Consider the following 17,484-nt stretch of genomic DNA (forward strand, 5'->3'; position numbering starts at 1 on the left):
GATGAAGAAAGCGGGTGGATGTTGAAGTAACTGGTTTTCTTTTTTTTTTTTTTTTTTTTTGGTTTTTGGGCCACACCCGTTTGACGCTCAGGGGTTACTCCTGGCTATGCACTCAGAAATCGCCCCTGGCTTGGGGGGACCATATGGGACACCGGGGGATCGAACCGCGGTCCGTCCTACGCTAGCGCTTGCAAGGCAGACACCTTACCTCTAGCGCCACCTTCCCGGCCCCTGGTTTTCAACCTGCTCAAGGTAATTCTTCTTTGAAGATGCTTGTCACTCATGGACTAGAAGTACCCTGGATTGGTTCCTTACCCTACCTTTTCTCCACCCTGGGGGGATGGTCTTTTTCTTCCCAATAAAGACCTCTGTTCTCAGGGAGAAACTGCTTGTGGTTTCAGCTTTCCAGATCTAGTCGATCTGCTTGCTAGTATTTCTTGCTAGTAGAAAGCTTGTGGTGGAATTTTCCTGAACCAATGTTATTGCCTTTATTCTTGTGGATTATTTCCTGTGTCAGCATTTGCTCCCAGATCCATGTCTCCCCAATCCCTTGGGATTGAGGCATGAGGCTTCAGCTTCAGGTGGACACAGTGAGCACAGGCCTCCAAGGGACACAGAAGGGCCCACAGGGTCTATCTTTTGTAAGGGAGGGCTTGTAGAAGGCTACTGGGTGGAGATGACATCTAAACTCAGGGAGCTGATTTAGGTAAAGAAAGGAGTGAGAGCAACCAGCAGAGGCAAAGGCAGGGCCAAAGGAGAGCCTGGCACTTTTTGTTTGTCCTAGGGCCATATCTGGCTGTACTCTGGGGTCATTACTGATGGTGATCACTCCACCCCCAGCTTCTGCATAACCTTACCTGAAGGTAAGACCTGCCCATTTCTGGGAGGGGTCCTGGTAGGTAACAAGAGGATTGCCTCAGGGACAAGAAGGGGATTGATTCTAGGATTGAGTGGGATTCAGCTAGAGAGAAGAAGCTTGGAGGATCAGGGAAGAGACAGGTTTGATTGCAGGGCTAATAATGGAGCTCGCTTGAAAGGTTATAATAGGCCACACGTGTGGTGGCTAGGGCCTGAATAAAGCTTCATGTCTCCTGAAACTTGACTGTCTGTGGATCATTTCCTCGCAGCTATTCTGAACCCTCAGTCCCGCCAGCTGGAGAGTTGCAGGTGCGTAGTCCGAACTGGAGGAGAAAGGCATCATCCTCCATCCAGCACTCCATAATTAATCTGTTTTACTACAGTGGTGTTCAGGCATCACTCTCAGAGAGCTCATGGGACCATATAGGGTGCCAGGAATCAAACCTAGGTCAGCTTTGTGCAAGGCAAGTAGCCTACCTGTTGTACTAATGCTCCAGTCCTCCAGTCTGCGCTTTTTTTTTTTTTTTTGGCTTTTTGGGTCACACCCGCAGCACTCGGGGTTTACTCCTGGCTTTGCGCTCCGAAATCGCTCCTGGCAGGCACGAGGGACCAGATGGGATGCCAGGATTCGAGCCACTGTCCGTCCTGGACCAGCTGCATGCAAGGCAAACGTCCTATTGTGATATTGCTCTGGCCCCGAGTCTGCTATTCTTAATAAGTTGGAGAGGCCAGGGAAATAGTATAGAAGGTAAGGTGCTTTCCTTGCATGTTTATGACCCTGTCTTGATCCCTAGCCAATAGCCCTTTCCACCCTCAAAAAGGTTAAAAAAAAATGAGGCTGTTCTAAGGTACCAGGCAGTGAGTGAGCAGGCAGCGTGATTTTGACTGTGTGGAAAGTGAGGAGAGATATGAGAATCTATAGGCCTAAGGATGAGTTCTGAAGCAGATAAAGAGAAACTGGCAAAATACCAAAATAAAAATGTTTGGGGTCAGGCATGTTAACTTCCTATTGGCCCAAATCTGCTCCTCCACTAGAGAAAGAAGTCAGTAAGAGCTGAAGGAACCTGGGCCCGGAGAGATAGCACAGCGGCGTTTGCCTTGCAAGCAGCCGATCCAGGATCAAAGGTGGTTGGTTCGAATCCTGGTGTCCCATCTGGTCCCCCGTGCCTGCCAGGAGCTATTTCTGAGCAGACAGCCAGGAGTAACCCCTGAGCACTGCCGGGTGTGGCCCAAAAACCAAAAAAAAAAAAAAAAAAAAAAAAGAGCTGATGAAAACCTGCCATGGGTTTAATGTTGGAGACTTGGAGCTTAAAATCCCATTCTGGGTACTGGAGAGTACAGTAGGTAAAGTGCTTGCCTTGCAGCTCACCAGTTTGATTCCTGGAACCTCACAAGAGATCCCTGAGCACAAGCTAGGAGTAAGCCCTGAACACTGCCAGATAAGGACAAGAAAAATAAATCTCAGCATCTTGTTATGATAATAGAGGATGATAAGATGCTTGCCTTGTAGGCAGCCAACCCTAGCTGTATCCCTGGTAATCACTTTCCATCCATCGCTTATGCACCACAAAGGTCACTTCTGAGTACAGTAAGGAAGAGCCCTGAGCACCACCAGGGGAGTGTCAAAACAAAAACAAAGCTATTCAGTGACTTCCTGTGTGAATCTAGAAAACTTACTTCACCTCCCCCAAACCCAGCCTTAGTATCTTCCTGTGCATAGGTGAATGAATCCTACCCACAGGTTTATTGCAGAGGATTATGTGGAAAGACTGAGGGACAAGGAGATATTTGGGTTGTTTGGTGAGAGTTATTGTCAAGAATTTCAATATTGAAAGGGACTAGTGGGGCCGGGCAGTGGCGCTGGAGGTAAGGTGCCTGCCTTACCTGCGCTAGCCTTGGAAGGACCGTGGTTCGATCCCCCGGCATCCCATATGGTCCCCCAAGCCAGGAGCGACTTCTGAGCGCATAGCCAGGAGTAACCCCTGAGTGTCACCGGGTGTGGCCCAAAAACAAAAACAAAAACAAAAAAAAAAAAAAGAAAGAAAAGAAAGGGACTAGTGATAGTACAGCAAGGTATGGGTCTTGCCTTGTACAGATGACTAGGTTCATTCCTTGGCATTCCATATAGTCCCAAGAACTACCAAGGCATGATGTAGAGTCCAGCCAAGTATGAGCCCCAAACATAAAACAAGATACTTGGGAAACACAAAAACAGGAACAGAGAATCACTATGTGGTAGGCTTTATGCTCCAACCTAAGGAGCTAGAAGGGAATTAGTTAAAATTGGACTTTGTGATTTGTTGTGCAAACCAGGACACAGGATGAGTTTCCTCAAAAAGCATTTGAGGTAATACAGTGGATAAGGCACTTTTTTTATTTTTTGCTTATCAAAATAGTTTATTTTGGACCCTCAGAAAAACATTCCAGAGCTGGCACCCACTCGCCCTTGGCCTCCCTAACACCCCCGGGTATTTTTTTTTTCTTTTTAAATCAACTGAAACAATAAATAAAAAGACAGGAAGTGCTTCCCCGCTAGATTTTTGTTTTGTTTTTGGTCACACCCGGCAGCGCTCTGGGGTTACTCCTGGCTCTACACTCAGAAATCGCCCCTGGCAGGCACGGGGGACCATACGGGATGCCGGAATTCGAACCACCGTCCTTCTGCATGGGAGGCAAACGCATCACCTCCATGCTATCTCACCGGCCCCTTCCCCACTAGATTTAAGAACACGCATCCACCTGGGTCCTGGGGATAAGAAGGGCTGTCAAGAGCACAGACCCAGGTTTGACCTCTAGCACTCTATGGTCCCCAAAGCAATCAAGAGTGATTCCAGAAGGGCTGGAGCAGTGGTGCAGCGGTAGGGTGTTTGCCTTACAAGCAGCTGGCTTAGGACTGATTGCGGTTAGATGCCCCATATCCCCCAAGCCGGGAGCGATTTCTGAGCATATAGCCTGGAATAATCCCTAAGTGTCACTGGGTGTGGCCCAAAACGCAAAAAGAAAAGTGATTCCTGAGTGCAGAGCCAGGACTAACCCGAGCACTGCCAAGTGTGGCCCCAAACCCTCTCTCCCCCACCAAAAAAATAAATCCCTGACCACTTCCCTTCCCCTATTATTGGTTGGGATGTGCTGAGGTTCACATACAGTTGCTCCACCAAAACAATTGATTCAGGCTGGGGCCTGAGGTTTATAAAAGGCTGGTGAAGGAAGTTGGCAAAGCAGAGAGGGGTGGTGAGTGGCGTGATTAGTCCAGCGGAGTCTACTTAGGCTTTGGAGGTGGGTGGGTGGAGACACACCAGCTGCTAATGCTGCTCCTAGTTGATTTTTCTGACTAGCTCCAAATGTAACACAGGTGGTTATCAACACAGGCAAATGTTAGGAGTGAGCAGAAGAGTTAAAAATTCAGCAGATGGGAGCCGGCGAGGTGGCGCTAGAGGTAAGGTGTCTGCCTTGCAAGCGCTAGCCAAGGAAGAACCACGGTTCGATCCCCCAGCGTCCCATATGGTCCCCCAAGCCAGGGGCAATTTCTGAGCGCTTAGCCAGGAGTAACCCCTGAGCATCAAACGGGTGTGGCCGAAAAACAAAAACAAAAAAAATAAATTCAGCAGATGCCTAGGAAGTAGCTTCAAGGGATAAGCACATACTTTCCAAGAGGGAGACCTACTCCAACCCATCACCCAGTGCCACCACTCGGTTCCCTGAGCATAGTCACCCAGTAAGCACCAAAAAAATTCTCTGGAGAACTGGAGTTCTAGTGCTGTTGACTTTTGGAAGCCACGTTCATGGCGCTGTGGCAGACCTTCCCAGGGAAGGCAGGGCACAGGCCCCAGCCCACTGCGACTAGGCCTCCCACATAGCTGAGAGCATAGTGGTGGCACCTGTAGTGTCTTCCGAGTTGGCTTGTTTGGGGGAGAGGGTGGGAAGCCATCCTCACACTCCTACCAGGTGAGGGTTTACATTTATTAAGTGTCAGTACTTTAGTAGAGCATGTTTTTGTTGCAGTGCCAGGAACCTCACCTCACGTTTGCTTGCCTGCACGCAGCCCCTCACCAAACCTTCAAAGGTAGGCAGACGTTGTTTTTCCACTGGTAGAAAATAAAACAATCCCTAGGGGAATCAGAGCGATAGCAGAGGGCAGGGCGCTGCCTTACACACACCGGTTCAATCCTTGGCATCTCATATGGACCCCCAGCCTGCCAAGAGTGATTTCGGAGTGCAGAGACAGATGAAACCCCTGAGCGATGCCGCGTGTGCCTCTTTCGCGCCCCCTCCCAAAAAAGAGCATCCCAGGCTGGCTGGTCCCTTTGTAGTCTTGCAGAGAACGTTTGGGTTAATACCTATTCATACGACTGCCTCCACTATGAAGTGACCACTGTGGTCATGCTACCCGGCCCTGCTCCCACCTACATGCTGAGGCCCAGGAAAGGAAACCTGCAGTCTGGAGGGAATTCCACACGGAGTGCCAGGGGGAAAAATGTTCGTCTTCAGAGGAAGGAGGCCAGGTGGGGGTTATAGCATCCCAGGGAGCCAGGCCCACAGCTAGTGGGGAGACAGGAGATTTTGCACGGCTATGGTCACTGGAGCCACAGAAACGATGAGAACTGGCCGGGCCCCTGGTAGCATTTAGATGTTTCCTAAGTTCTCCCAAAGCCATCCTTAGCTCTAGCTATCCCGCTGCGTCTTGGCTTCTGCTCAAGTACCCTTAGCTCTTGTGCTGCCTCGACTCCATCTGCACGCGGCCTGGGCTTGAGGCTAGTAACTGGGGAAGGTCAAGGTCCAGAGAGGGCAACTCGGGGACCGGATCTGGAGGAGCCTGGGGGGGCTGGCTAGGACCCAGTCCCAGCTTCCTTTGAGTCCACGTCACTAGGAAACTCCGCCCCGGGTCGGCGTCTAAGTCTAAGTCTCCCATAGAGCCAAACGGACCCACGCCCCATTCTGCCGGGCCGCTGTGGGTGGGTAAACTGAGGCAAGGGTGAGGCTTGTGGTTTCTTCCTCACTGCACATCACCCCCCCCTCCCGAGAAAGCAGCCTCCCGTCCTGGCGTTCACAGGAGGCGGGAGGGGAGGGGGCCGAAAGCGCGCCCGCCAGCAAGGAGGGTCCCAGCAGCGGCCTCTCCTGCCACACTCAAGATGGCGGCGCGACCGCGGCGCGGCCCCTCGGAGGCGGGGCCTGCGCATGCGCAGCGCGGAGTGCCGGCCCGGGACACAAGATGGCGGCAGCGGCGCTGGGGAGGGCGAGGCGGAGGCGGCCAAACGGGCAGGCGAACGCGACGCGGAGCCGCATCCTCTCGAGTCCGCTGCGGGCAGGTAAGGGCCTCGGGAGGCCTCGGTCCCGCCGCGAGCCGCGCCAGGGTCCGGGGAGCCGAAGCCGAGCGCGGGCGGCCTCCGCCGGCGCTCTCCGCTCGGGGCCCGCCGCTCGCTCGCTCTGTCTGTGCCGCCGCCGCCATCTTAGGCCCGCAGCCGGGCGGCAGGCCCGAGGGCCCGGCCGAGCGAGGTAGGCCCGGCGAGCGCGGGCGGAGCGGCCTCCGAGGCCCCGCCGCTGCCGCCGCCGCCGCCACCGCTTTTGTGTCTGTCGGGCTCGGGCTCTGAGTCGCCTGAGCCCGGGGGCGGGAGCGCGCGGCGGGGCGGGGGGCGGAGCCCGGCGCAGGGGCGGGAGCGCGCGCGCCGGGTAGGGGGCGGTGGGGAAGGCGCGTGCGCGCGCGCGCCGGGGGTCGTTCCGCCCCGCCCCTCCTTCGCGCCCCTCTTCGCACCTGCGCACTTGGCCGAGTCCTTGGCTCCGCCTCCCCACCGGGCTGGAGGCTTCTGATTGGTCCATCCTAGAGATGCTCCCGCCCTATCTCCCGCCAATCTTGGAACTGCATCTCCTGACCTGGGGGTGGCTTCCCCCTGGTTGGTTGCACCGATAGTTTCTTTTTTTTTTTTAATTTTAGTTTATTTTTTAATTTTTATTATTAATTTTTATTTGGTTTTGGGTCGCACCCGGCAGCGCTCGGGCGTTATCTACTACTCTCAGAAATCGCCCCTGGCAGGCTCGGGGGACCATATGGGATGCCGGGATTCGAACCGCCTTCCGTCGTCCTTCTGCATGCAAGGCAAACGCCCTACCTCCGTGCTATCTCTCCGGCTCCTACTGTTTCTCTTTTTAAGCAGCTCGGCCCTCTGCGTGGCCCCCTGGAAACCACCGGATAAATAAATAAAATGTTCTAGTTAATGGAAGTTGCTTCTTACTGAGTGTTCACTCTACTTGTCTCTACGTTTAGAGAGATCCTAGAGGTTGAGTCATGCGGGTGTATAAAAAGCGGCAGAAAAAATCTGAACCTGAGTTGGCATATATATGATATATATATATATATATGATATATATATATATATCATATATATATATATATCTCCCAGATCCCAGAGCTGGCACTTTGACCATTCATTACTTGTCCTGCCTGTTATTTTTTTCAGCTCACCTGGAAAACTAAAGTTTTTATTTTAATGGTAACCGTAAATGCTGGTAAAGATTAATATGATGTAAAGTAAAAAAAATTAAAGTGGTCTTTCTTACTTGTGTTTAAAAATATAAATTCTGTGTATTTCCCTCTAGTTCTGATGATTAAGATTGAGAACCTGGAATCTGAACATTTTTTTTAGAACAAGGTATCTGCAGAAGTTCCCTTTGGGTGTCATTCAGCTGTTCTGCGGTGTTGTCTCGTATCTGATACAGCAATATATTGAGGGGGGGAATTTTTCAATAAAGATGAACATAATGTGTTTGTTATATCTCATACTTGCATGTTTGCTCTTTACTCAACTCAGAGAGTATCTTTGGATATCTTGGACTGTAATCCCCGATCTGCGATAATTATATATTCGCTTTTTTCTTTCCTCAGTGTTATATTACTTGAAAGTCCAACTGTAGTTGGGGCTAGAGTGATAGGATAGTGGATAGGGCACTTGCTTTGTACATGACTGACCTGGGTTTCATCCCAGTATCACATATGTTCCCCTAAACCCCCCCCCCCCCCAAGAGTAAGCCCTGGGCTGGAGAGATCGCACAGCAGTCGGGTGTTTGTCTTGCAAGGTGCCGACCCAGGATGGACCTGAGTTCGATTCCCAGCATCCCATATGGTTCCCCGAGCCTGCCAGGAGCAACTTCTGAGCACAGAGCCAGGAGTAAACCCCTGAGCACCACCAGGTGTGACCCAAAGACACACACACACAAAAAAAGTTCCCTTGTTACAAAATGAACAATTCCTGGGGGACCAGATAGCACAGAAGGTAGGTTAGCTTTGCACACGGCTGACCTGGGTTTAATCCCCAGTATCCCATATGATCCCCAAGTACTTCAGGAGTAATTTTTGAGTACAGAGCAAGGTATAACCCCTGAGTACTGCTGGATGTGGCCCCCAAACAAACAAACAACAAAAATAACAGTTTCTGAACACAGCTGGGCAGGTGTAGTAGAGTACATGCCTTGCCTGTGTAAGGCCTTGGATTTGTCTTATTACCATAAGGCAGAAGAAAATTGACTGGGGACGTAGTTTACTGGTAGAGAGCTGACTGTCCTTACCTATGTCTATAAAGCCCTGAGTTTTATCTGACATTGCAAATATATATCTGGATAATCAAGACTGAGAACAGAGAATCAAACCAAGTGCTCCTCTGGGATCCTACAGGTTGCAAGAGCCTGAAGGAGAACCTGTTGCCTGGAAAGCTTGAGTACAGCTTTCTATCTGAGTCCCCAGGTTTCCCTTGTGTGTCCTGTCCTGGGCATTCAGTGTATCCTGCTGTGTCCCTGCACTGTAGCCTTCACAGATCTCATGCTCTTCTTTTCTTTTTGCTCTGCAGCTACTGATGCAAGGATTTCCCTGGGCCCCTGTCCACTCCACTGCTGACCAGCTCACCCACCTGTGCTGCGCCTATCCACAGGCTCCCTTGTGCTTCTGAGGGACCCTGTGACGTGGGGGGTCCAGCCGACTGGAGAAGAAAACCCTCTCATGCTTGTGTTGCAGACCCAAGAGGGTGAGAAAAGAGGGACCTCGTTCTGCCTTGAAACCTATGGGCTCAGCCCCCAAGGCACTGAGAACCCCACCTCCCTAGAGAATCAAGGCAACTAACTACAGCTTTTTCTCTCCTGGGCCATTGGTTCCAAATCTTTTTGTTACCATGGCCCCTTCTCTGTTGTAATATGTTCTCTTGCTCCTTGCATTTTTCTCTGTGAGATTGTACCAATGAAGTAACCATTCATTCTTCCCTTTCCAAATTAACAAAGATTTATGATTGAATGTACAATAAAATCTATGTCCCATGATTCCAATGATGTTGTCAACAACCAATCAGAGCTTCTGATCAGCATGAGATAATCAATGTGACCACAATGAGTTGATAAAATTTCAGCAAGCAAAGATAACCGATGTTTTATCGCGCCTTTGTGGTCTTTTTGTGAGTAAATGTTTGATTTCCTTTGGGGTGTTGTGACACGTGGAAAACCACTTGAGCCTCACGAATCTGACTGATCTCAACAGGCTCCCCAGGAGTCTTCTCAGCCCCCTGTGGGAACCTCTGTGGCCTTGGAGGCTTAAATTGGGTGTGCTTTGGGTAAGGAGTGGGGCTAGCAATAGAAATCTAGGAGAGCTGAACTTGTTATTTTGTTTTCCTGGGAAGTCTGAGGACTGACTTAGATAATCCTCAGGTTCACTAGGCCTTTATTGAAACTCATTGATGAGGGTGGGGTGTGTGGGGGCACTTGCCTGCAATAGTGCTATCCGTAGCAGTGCTTGAAAGGCCCTTGCTGCCAGGAATAGAACCCGGGGCCCTGTATGAGGCATGGGCTCCAGCCCAGTGGGACTTTTCCCCAGCACAGCGCTTTCTACCCAGCAATGTGGTCAGGCTGAGATCAATGCTGCTTTGTTGCACACAGAACACTGGGCAGGAGCAGATGACTCCCTATTCCTTCTTAGTTTTCAAGAGCAAGTTCTATTGGTCTTGTTTAGCCAGTATTAGGGCTTTGTAAATACTTGAGAATGAACAGAACTCCAGTTAGGTTTCTTAAACCCATTTCTTAGTGCTGGGACCTCTGACAGAATAATGGAGAAACAACCCTGTTGTTTGACCGCGTGTCTTGAGTGCTACACTAGATGTGTTCACGGGCCTGTGGACTCTTGGCTTAGACGCAAGGTTTCCTGTATGGCCTGAGCCTCGGAAGGCCAGGCAGAGAAAAGGGAAAGGCAGCAGCAAGAGCACACCCCTCTGGCAGTTGAGGAAACTGCAACTTGGATTCCCCTAGCTCCTGGGTCACCTTGCAGGGGTCAGTGGGTGCAAAACTGATTGTATTTGGTGGGTGTGGGTTGGTGGTGGCACAGACTGCCGTGACCTGCAGCCTCTGATACCCTTTGGTCCTCTGTGTGGCAGGTCCCGTGTGGCTGCTGAGATGGCCAATGAGAATCATGGCAGCCCCCGGGAGGAGGCGTCCCTGCTGAGTCATTCCCCAGGCACCTCCCATCAGAGCCAACCCTGTTCTCCAAAGCCCACCCGCCTGGTGCAGGATCTCCCAGGTACTGGGGATGGATGGTAGGGGGTGGCGGGACAGGAAGGGGCCCCAGAGCAGCCTTGACCTGGGCTGGATGCCATGCTTGTTTGCAGAGGAGCTGGTGCATGCGGGCTGGGAGAAGTGCTGGAGCAGGAGGGAGAACCGTCCCTACTATTTCAACCGATTTACCAACCAGTCCCTGTGGGAGATGCCCGTGCTGGGCCAGCATGACGTGATTGTGAGTGCCAAGGTTTCCCCCTGTTCCCCCTGTTGTGGGACCTAGGAATGCAGTGACAGGGAAGACCCAGTCCTTTCTTACCCCGGGAAACTAGCACTCCAGGAGAGGCAATATTGCAAGCCAAGAGTCAGCAGTGTGTGATGTTGACTTATACCACGTGTGGGACATGGCCTGTGGGTGGCTGGGACCAAGACAGAAGTACTTGCTCATGCCTCTCGCTTTGGGGCCAACAAGATTACAATGGGGCACTTGTCTGTCTGCATAGCTTTAGGTCTGAGAAAGGGGAGAAGACTGGGAGTTTCTCTGAATTTGCATTGAGGTCAGGCAGATGGAACTGATGAGGTGTAGAGAAGTATATTCTGGGGCCTAATATGAAGGCTGTGTGTGTTACAGACTGAGGGGCAGTGCAGGTCTGTCATTTGGGCAGACTACCTTTCGCCAGTGGGCAATTTCCATTTCGTAGATGAGAACACTGAGGCCCATAGAGGGGAAATAACTAACCTTACAGTCTAAATTAGGCAGAGCAAGATTGATGTGATCCGAGGACCCACTATGATCCATGCATGTGTCAGCACCAGCAAAAGAGTTCTACTCTCGGGGCTGGAGAGATAGCATGGAGGTAAGGCGTTTGCCTTTCATGCAGGAGGTCATCGGTTCGAATCCCAGCGTCCCATATGGTCCCCCGTGCCTGCCAGGAGCAATTTCTGAGCCTGGAGCCAGGAATAACCCCTGAGCACTGCCGGGTGTGACCCAAAAACCACAAACACACACACACACACAAAAAAGAGTTCTAGTCTCTGGCCTTCCTCTTTTTTTTGGGTGTGTGTGTGTGTGTGTTTGGGGGAGTCACACCCTGCAATGCTCAGGTTTCCTGGCGGTGCTCAAGAAGCCATATAGAATGCCAGGGATTGATCCCAGGTCAGCATGTGCATGGGAAGCACCCTACCCATTGTTCTATTACGCCTGGTTCTATCATTCAGCCACTGGACCTTGCTCTTTTTTTTTTTTTGGCCACACCCGGCCAGTGCTCAGGGGTTACTCCTGGCTGTCTGCTCAGAAATAGCTCCTGGCAGGCACGAGGAACCATATGGGACACCGGAATTCGAACCAACCACCTTTGGTCCTGGATTGGCTGCTTGCAAGGCAAACGCCGCTGTGCTATCTCTCCGGGCCCGAATACTGGTTCATTATATCATCTTTGTGATGTGGTCTTAGCTGGTGAGGGAACAAGGAAGGGGGGAGCTCATTTGGGGGCACATGGTCCCAGTAGCTAATGGCAGTGGAGCCTAGAGTTCTGTGCACCACAGTCCCCTCTGCTCTTCTCCCAAGGAGTCAGAAGGGGAGTGGGTGTGTGAGGGTGACAGTATCTGCAGTGCTAGGACGTGGAGGTCACTGGCCCTGGCTGCAGCTCTGCTGGTCTCCCTTCACCAGTCGGACCCTTTGGGGCTGAATGCGACCCCACTGCCCCAAGAGTCAAGCTTGGTGGAGACCCCCCCGCCGACTGAGAACAAACCCCGCAAGCGGCAGCTCTCGGAAGAGCAGCCAAGTGGCAATGGTGTGAAGAAGCCCAAGGTGAGTGGTGGTGGGTGCACAGGAAGGAACTGGCTGGTGAGCGGCTGCAGCATCTGGGGTCAGTGGGTGGCCCGGGAACAGATGCGTGCAGTGTGGGAGCCACAGGCCAGCCCCGCCAACCTGTGACCCTTCTTGTTACAGATTGAAATGCCTGTGACACCCACAGCCCCATCAGTGCCCAGCTCCCCCAGCATTCCGGGGACCCCGACACTGAAGATCTGGGGAACGTCTCCTGAGGACAAACAGCAGGCAGCCCTCCTCCGGCCCACTGAGTGAGTTCCTATCTTTCCTCTTTTTTATATGCTCAGGGACTGCTCCTGGTGTTGCCAGGGATTGAACGTTGACTTCTTGCACTTCAGCCTCTTTTCTGCCAGCCTGCTTTGCTCTGCTTGGCTCATTATTCTGTCTGTGCCCCAGAGTGTACTGGGACCTGGACATCCAGACCAATGCTGTCATCAAGCACCGGGGCCCTTCAGAGGCACTGCCCCCTCATCCTGATGTGGAGCTGCTCCGCTCCCATCTCATCCTGAAGCTTCGGCAGCACTACCGGGAGCTGTGCCAGCAGCGAGAGGGTAATGGCTCCCAGGATACCCCTGATACAGAGCAGAGGGCTGTCCAGGTGGGCTGGGCATATACATGGGGCCCATGGCAAGGGCATGTACTACGGAGGGACAGTCCTGTTTGCTGGCTCTGTGGGCTCAAGATCATTTCTTTCTATACTCTTGGCTTCTTCCCAAGGACAATGGCAGGGTTGGGGTCAGAAGCAGCAGACAGGAATAATGGTCAGCACTTCAAAGTGCTTCAGAGGGCCCGGAGAGATAGCACAGCAGTGTTTGCCTTGCAAGCAGCCGATCCAGGACCAAAGGTGGTTGGTTCGAATCCTGGTATCCCATATGGTCCCCCGTGCCTGCCAGGAGCTATTTCTTAGCAGATAGCCAGGAGTGACCCCTGAGCACCGCCGGGTGTGACCCAAAAACAAAAACAAAACAAAAAAAGTGCTTCAGACTTGTAGCTGATTGTTTAAGTGGACTGGGTATGTGATGAGTTATAGCCTTTATTAGCCGGTGAATATACCACTAAGCTGCCTTGACTGTGGTTTCCCCTGTCCCATATAGCCGAGCAGCACTTATTTTAGCTCTCCCTGAAGCCATTGCTAGCAGGAAGTGCTGGGAGACTATCTCCTGGGAGATGAGCTGTTACACCCACCAGTGCTGGGTGAGGCACCTCCTTGCTGGGCTGCATGGTTAATGGACAAGATCCAGGTCATTACCTTCTGCCCCATTTGTCATGTAGGCATTGAACCCCCTCGGGAATCATTTAACCGCTGGATGCTGGAGCGCAAAGTTGTGGACAAAGGCACTGACCCCCTGTTGCCAAGCGACTGCGATCCAGTTGTGTCGCCATCCATGTTTCGCGAAATCATGAACGACATTCCCATCAGGTACAGTCCCTTCTGTGGCTGTTGGGCTCCTGTACCCACACTCAGGGCTCTTAGGCCACTGTTCTATTCCAGGTTATCCCGAATCAAGTTCCGGGAGGAAGCCAAGCGCCTGCTCTTTAAGTATGCAGAGGCAGCCAGGAGACTCATCGAGTCCAGGTTTGGCTCATAAGTGGGGTTGCCCAGGCTTTTGGTGGCAGAAGTGGGGTTGGTTCCCAGAGGAGGTGAAGGGACGGGGGCCAGGATTCGAGCAGGCTGGTCCTACCTGCTCTCTGCCCGTGCCTGCAGGAGTGCATCCCCTGACAGCCGGAAGGTGGTCAAGTGGAATGTGGAAGACACCTTCAGCTGGCTTCGGAAGGACCACTCGGCCTCCAAAGAGGACTACATGGTGAGAGGGCTACTTGCTGAGTGACCCCAGGGCCGAAAGCCAGGGAATAGGCTCTGAGGCTACCTGCTACCTCCTCCAAGCAGGTTGCTTTCATGCTTCACAGTGGATCTTGGCATTGGTCCCACACTGGGTACAGAAAGGCTGGTCCGGGCTCCTGGGAAAGCCTGTGCTCGGCAGCACACCCTGATAGTTGCCTTAGCCTTGCAGTGCTCCTGTCTCCCTTAGGTAGACTTAGGGGAACACACTGTATCCATGAGGGGTGCAGCATGCACATTACCACTCTTAAGTCACTATTATGTTGAATTTCTCATCTGAACGTGTCTTAAAACCATTCTGGTTCCTGAGCTTTCTGCCAGCACTAGTATTGCGCTTTCTTAGGCAGGGTCCCACGCTTCATGATACTAACTGTACTTGACTTGGAGCGCCTTGCTTCACGCCTCACTTTACAAGTGTGAAGTACTCCACTTTGAAATCTGCAGTGATTGATGGAGTTCCTTTGGTCATGATCTCATCCCAGCAAACTGCAAATGCTTTCTAAGCTAGGACTGCTGCTTGTCTCCTCTACAACTATCAGGACACGGTAGCCCCAATAGTCACTCCCTGTAGGCTGGACTTGGTTTGCCAACAACAGGATGAGCATATTTACTGTTCATATTGCACTACTGGGGAAAGACTCTTGAGTTCCTAAACAGCCGAGAGGTCTGAGACAGATGCCAGGGGGTCTGTGATGGGACACTGCAGCGAGTGAGGGCTCATCAAGTGTCCTCCTCAGGACCGCCTGGAGCACCTGCGGAGGCAGTGTGGCCCGCACGTGTCAGCTGCTGCCAAGGACTCCGTAGAAGGCATCTGCAGTAAGATCTACCACATCTCCCTGGAGTACGTCAAACGCATCCGAGAGAAGCACTTGGCCATCCTCAAGGAAAACAACATCTCAGGTAGGGAGCATTGACTGGCATGCTTTCTACTGTGTCCAAGACTCAGTGGAACTGAACCCCAAGGCCAAAAGCTGTTTTGTGGACACTCACTGCTCCTGGTAGTACCTAGGGCAGGATGGGCCATGCTCCCTACCTGCATTGAAGGACTAACTCAGTAGTGTCCTGCAGCGCTCATCAGCCCCCAGTGAAGCAGGCCCCGCATACTTGAATCCACCTATCCACCCTCCTAATGTGTAATACACGGGGCTCACTGGATTTCTGATATGGTTAAACTTGTTCTCTTGCCTACTTGCTAGCCTAGCTATTTGCTTCTCTAAAGCTCGGCATAGCATGAAACACATTACCTCAGGTGGCATTGGGAGGGCATCCACTAGGCCCTGAGACTGCTCAGTGGCAAAACTAGCTTAAACCTTCACTGCTTCCCTTGCCCACAGAGGAGGTGGAGGCTCCCGAGGTGGACCCCCGTCTGGTGTACTGCTATCCTGTCCGGCTGGCTGTGTCTGCACCCCCAATGCCCAATGTGGAGATGCACATGGAAAACAATGTTGTCTGCATCCGGTATAAGGGCGAGATGGTCAAGGTCAGCCGAAACTACTTCAGCAAGTTGGTAAGAGCTGGTGGGCAGGAACTGGGGCCCTGTAGGTGGAGAGGCTGGGGGTGGTCCTGAACCAGGGAGGGAGATAGGCGTCTGCAGTCACCACTTTCTCCCTCTAGTGGCTCCTTTACCGCTATAGCTGCATTGATGACTCTGCCTTCGAGAGGTTCCTACCACGAGTCTGGTGTCTTCTCCGGAGGTACCAGGTACAGGCCTGAGGCTACCAGTGAGGGTCCCTTGGGAGCAGGGGAGCATGCCCAGGGGCTGACAGTGCCATTCTGCAGATGATGTTTGGCGTGGGCCTCTATGAGGGGACAGGCCTGCAGGGCTCGCTGCCTGTGCACATCTTCGAGACCCTCCACCGGCTCTTCGGGGTCAGCTTTGAGTGCTTCGCCTCACCCCTCAACTGCTACTTCCGCCAGTACTGCTCTGCCTTCCCTGATACTGATGGCTACTTTGGCTCGAGAGGGTGAGAGCCTGGGACTGCTGGGCCCTTCAGCTCATATTATCCCGCCCGTGGCAGCCGTTTCTCAAGATTTTGAGCCTCAGAGTTGTCTGCCTTGGATGTAACTATCTTTGTCCATTACCATGTTGGATTCTTCACCCAGCCTAGGGTTTCTCAGAGTGAGGAGCACCTGGGTCCAGACCCTGAGTAGGTGCTGAGAAAAGCGTTGAGGAGGGCCAGGTGGAGGGAGCGTGATGTCAGGCCTTATAGCAGCAGTTAAGTCTGATATGCTTGGTGATATATGGGCCTACCAGTTAGTTCCTTATACATGTCCCATCAAGGGTAGATGTGGTCAGCTCATTTTTTGAAGGTGGCTGCCATGGGATGGACAGGCAGGGTGGCGGGTAGGACTGAGAACATCCATGTCTGTTCCCAGGCCTTGCCTGGACTTCTCCCCGCTGAGTGGCTCCTTTGAGGCCAACCCTCCCTTCTGCGAGGAGCTCATGGATGCCATGGTGTCTCACTTTGAGGTAGGGGTGAGGTGCTGGGGTGGGTGGCTGTGAGCAAATATTCGCAGGTAGGAGCAGCCCTGACTTGTCCCATGCACTCCCGCAGAGACTGCTCGAGAGCTCGTTGGAGCCCTTGTCCTTCATTGTGTTCATCCCTGAATGGCGGGAGCCTCCCACACTGGCGCTCACCCGCATGGAGCAGAGCCGCTTTAAACGCCACCAGTTGATCCTGCCCGCCTTTGAGCATGAGTACCGCAGTGGCTCCCAGCACATCTGCAAGAAGTGGGTGCCAGGAAAGATGGGTGTGTGTGTGGTGGGTGGCTTGGCCTGGGGCCCCTATGCTGAGCAGCTGCCTTTGCCCACAGAGAGGAGATGCACTACAAGGCTGTCCACGGCACGGCGGTGATCTTCCTGCAGAATGAACCGGGCTTTGCCAAATGGGGGCCGACACCTGAGAGGCTACAGGAGTTGACCACCGCCTACAGGCAGTCAGGCCGCAACCATAGCTCCAGTTCCTCATCTTCCTCCTCCTCCTCCTCCTCAGAGGCCAAGGACCGGGACTCAGGCCGAGAACAGGGCCCGAGCCGTGAACCTCATCCAACCTAGCATAGCCTGCAGGGAGGAGGAGCAGCAGGATGCTAATGTGGACTGTTGGGGACTCAGGGTCCTGCCCTGGGCTGGCAGCAAGACAGGGCTGCCAATGACATAGGAAGACGATGGTTCTGCCCGAACTCCCCTCCCTGCCCCAGTCTCCAACTCCCACCTCAGACTCACTCCAAGATCCTTGTAAATAGACCCCATGCCTGCCCCTCCTGCCACCTGTTTCATTTGTAAAGGAAAATACAGACGCCGCCCACTCCTGTACGTCTGAGGGTCTTGCAGGCAGAGTAGGCTGAGGAACCTGAGCACCTCTGCCCCTTGTCCCCTGGCTCCTGTCTAAACCTTTACAATGCTGCCCCATCTGCCTGCAGAGGGTGAGGAACAGGCCTG

The 17,484-nt window shown here is 52.7% G+C and overlaps 1 protein-coding gene across 4 annotated transcripts; it reads left to right on the forward strand.

Moving 5' to 3' along the window:
* The first annotated feature begins 5,981 nt into the window (after positions 1-5,981).
* PCIF1 (phosphorylated CTD interacting factor 1) lies at positions 5,982-17,293 on the forward strand. 4 transcript variants are annotated; one of them, XM_049779172.1, is made up of 18 exons: positions 5,982-6,164; positions 8,694-8,867; positions 9,371-9,443; positions 10,257-10,399; positions 10,488-10,612; positions 12,044-12,184; positions 12,326-12,456; positions 12,602-12,756; positions 13,478-13,625; positions 13,698-13,781; positions 13,911-14,010; positions 14,783-14,945; positions 15,380-15,552; positions 15,660-15,746; positions 15,825-16,009; positions 16,422-16,515; positions 16,601-16,776; positions 16,860-17,293. In XM_049779172.1, the coding sequence occupies exons 2-18, from the start codon at positions 8,843-8,845 to the stop codon at positions 17,098-17,100; spliced, it is 2,244 nt and encodes a 747-aa protein (XP_049635129.1). In that variant the 5' UTR covers positions 5,982-6,164; positions 8,694-8,842; the 3' UTR covers positions 17,101-17,293. The 4 variants fall into 4 exon arrangements, with proteins under 4 accessions (XP_049635129.1, XP_049635131.1, XP_049635132.1 ...); XM_049779174.1 differs by lacking the exon at positions 9,371-9,443 and having other exon boundaries at positions 8,694-9,287; XM_049779175.1 differs by lacking the exon at positions 9,371-9,443.
* The last annotated feature ends 191 nt before the right edge of the window (positions 17,294-17,484 follow it).

The sequence above is a fragment of the Suncus etruscus genome, chromosome 9 (genome assembly GCF_024139225.1).
Source record: "Suncus etruscus isolate mSunEtr1 chromosome 9, mSunEtr1.pri.cur, whole genome shotgun sequence".
Taxonomy (NCBI): domain Eukaryota; kingdom Metazoa; phylum Chordata; class Mammalia; order Eulipotyphla; family Soricidae; genus Suncus; species Suncus etruscus.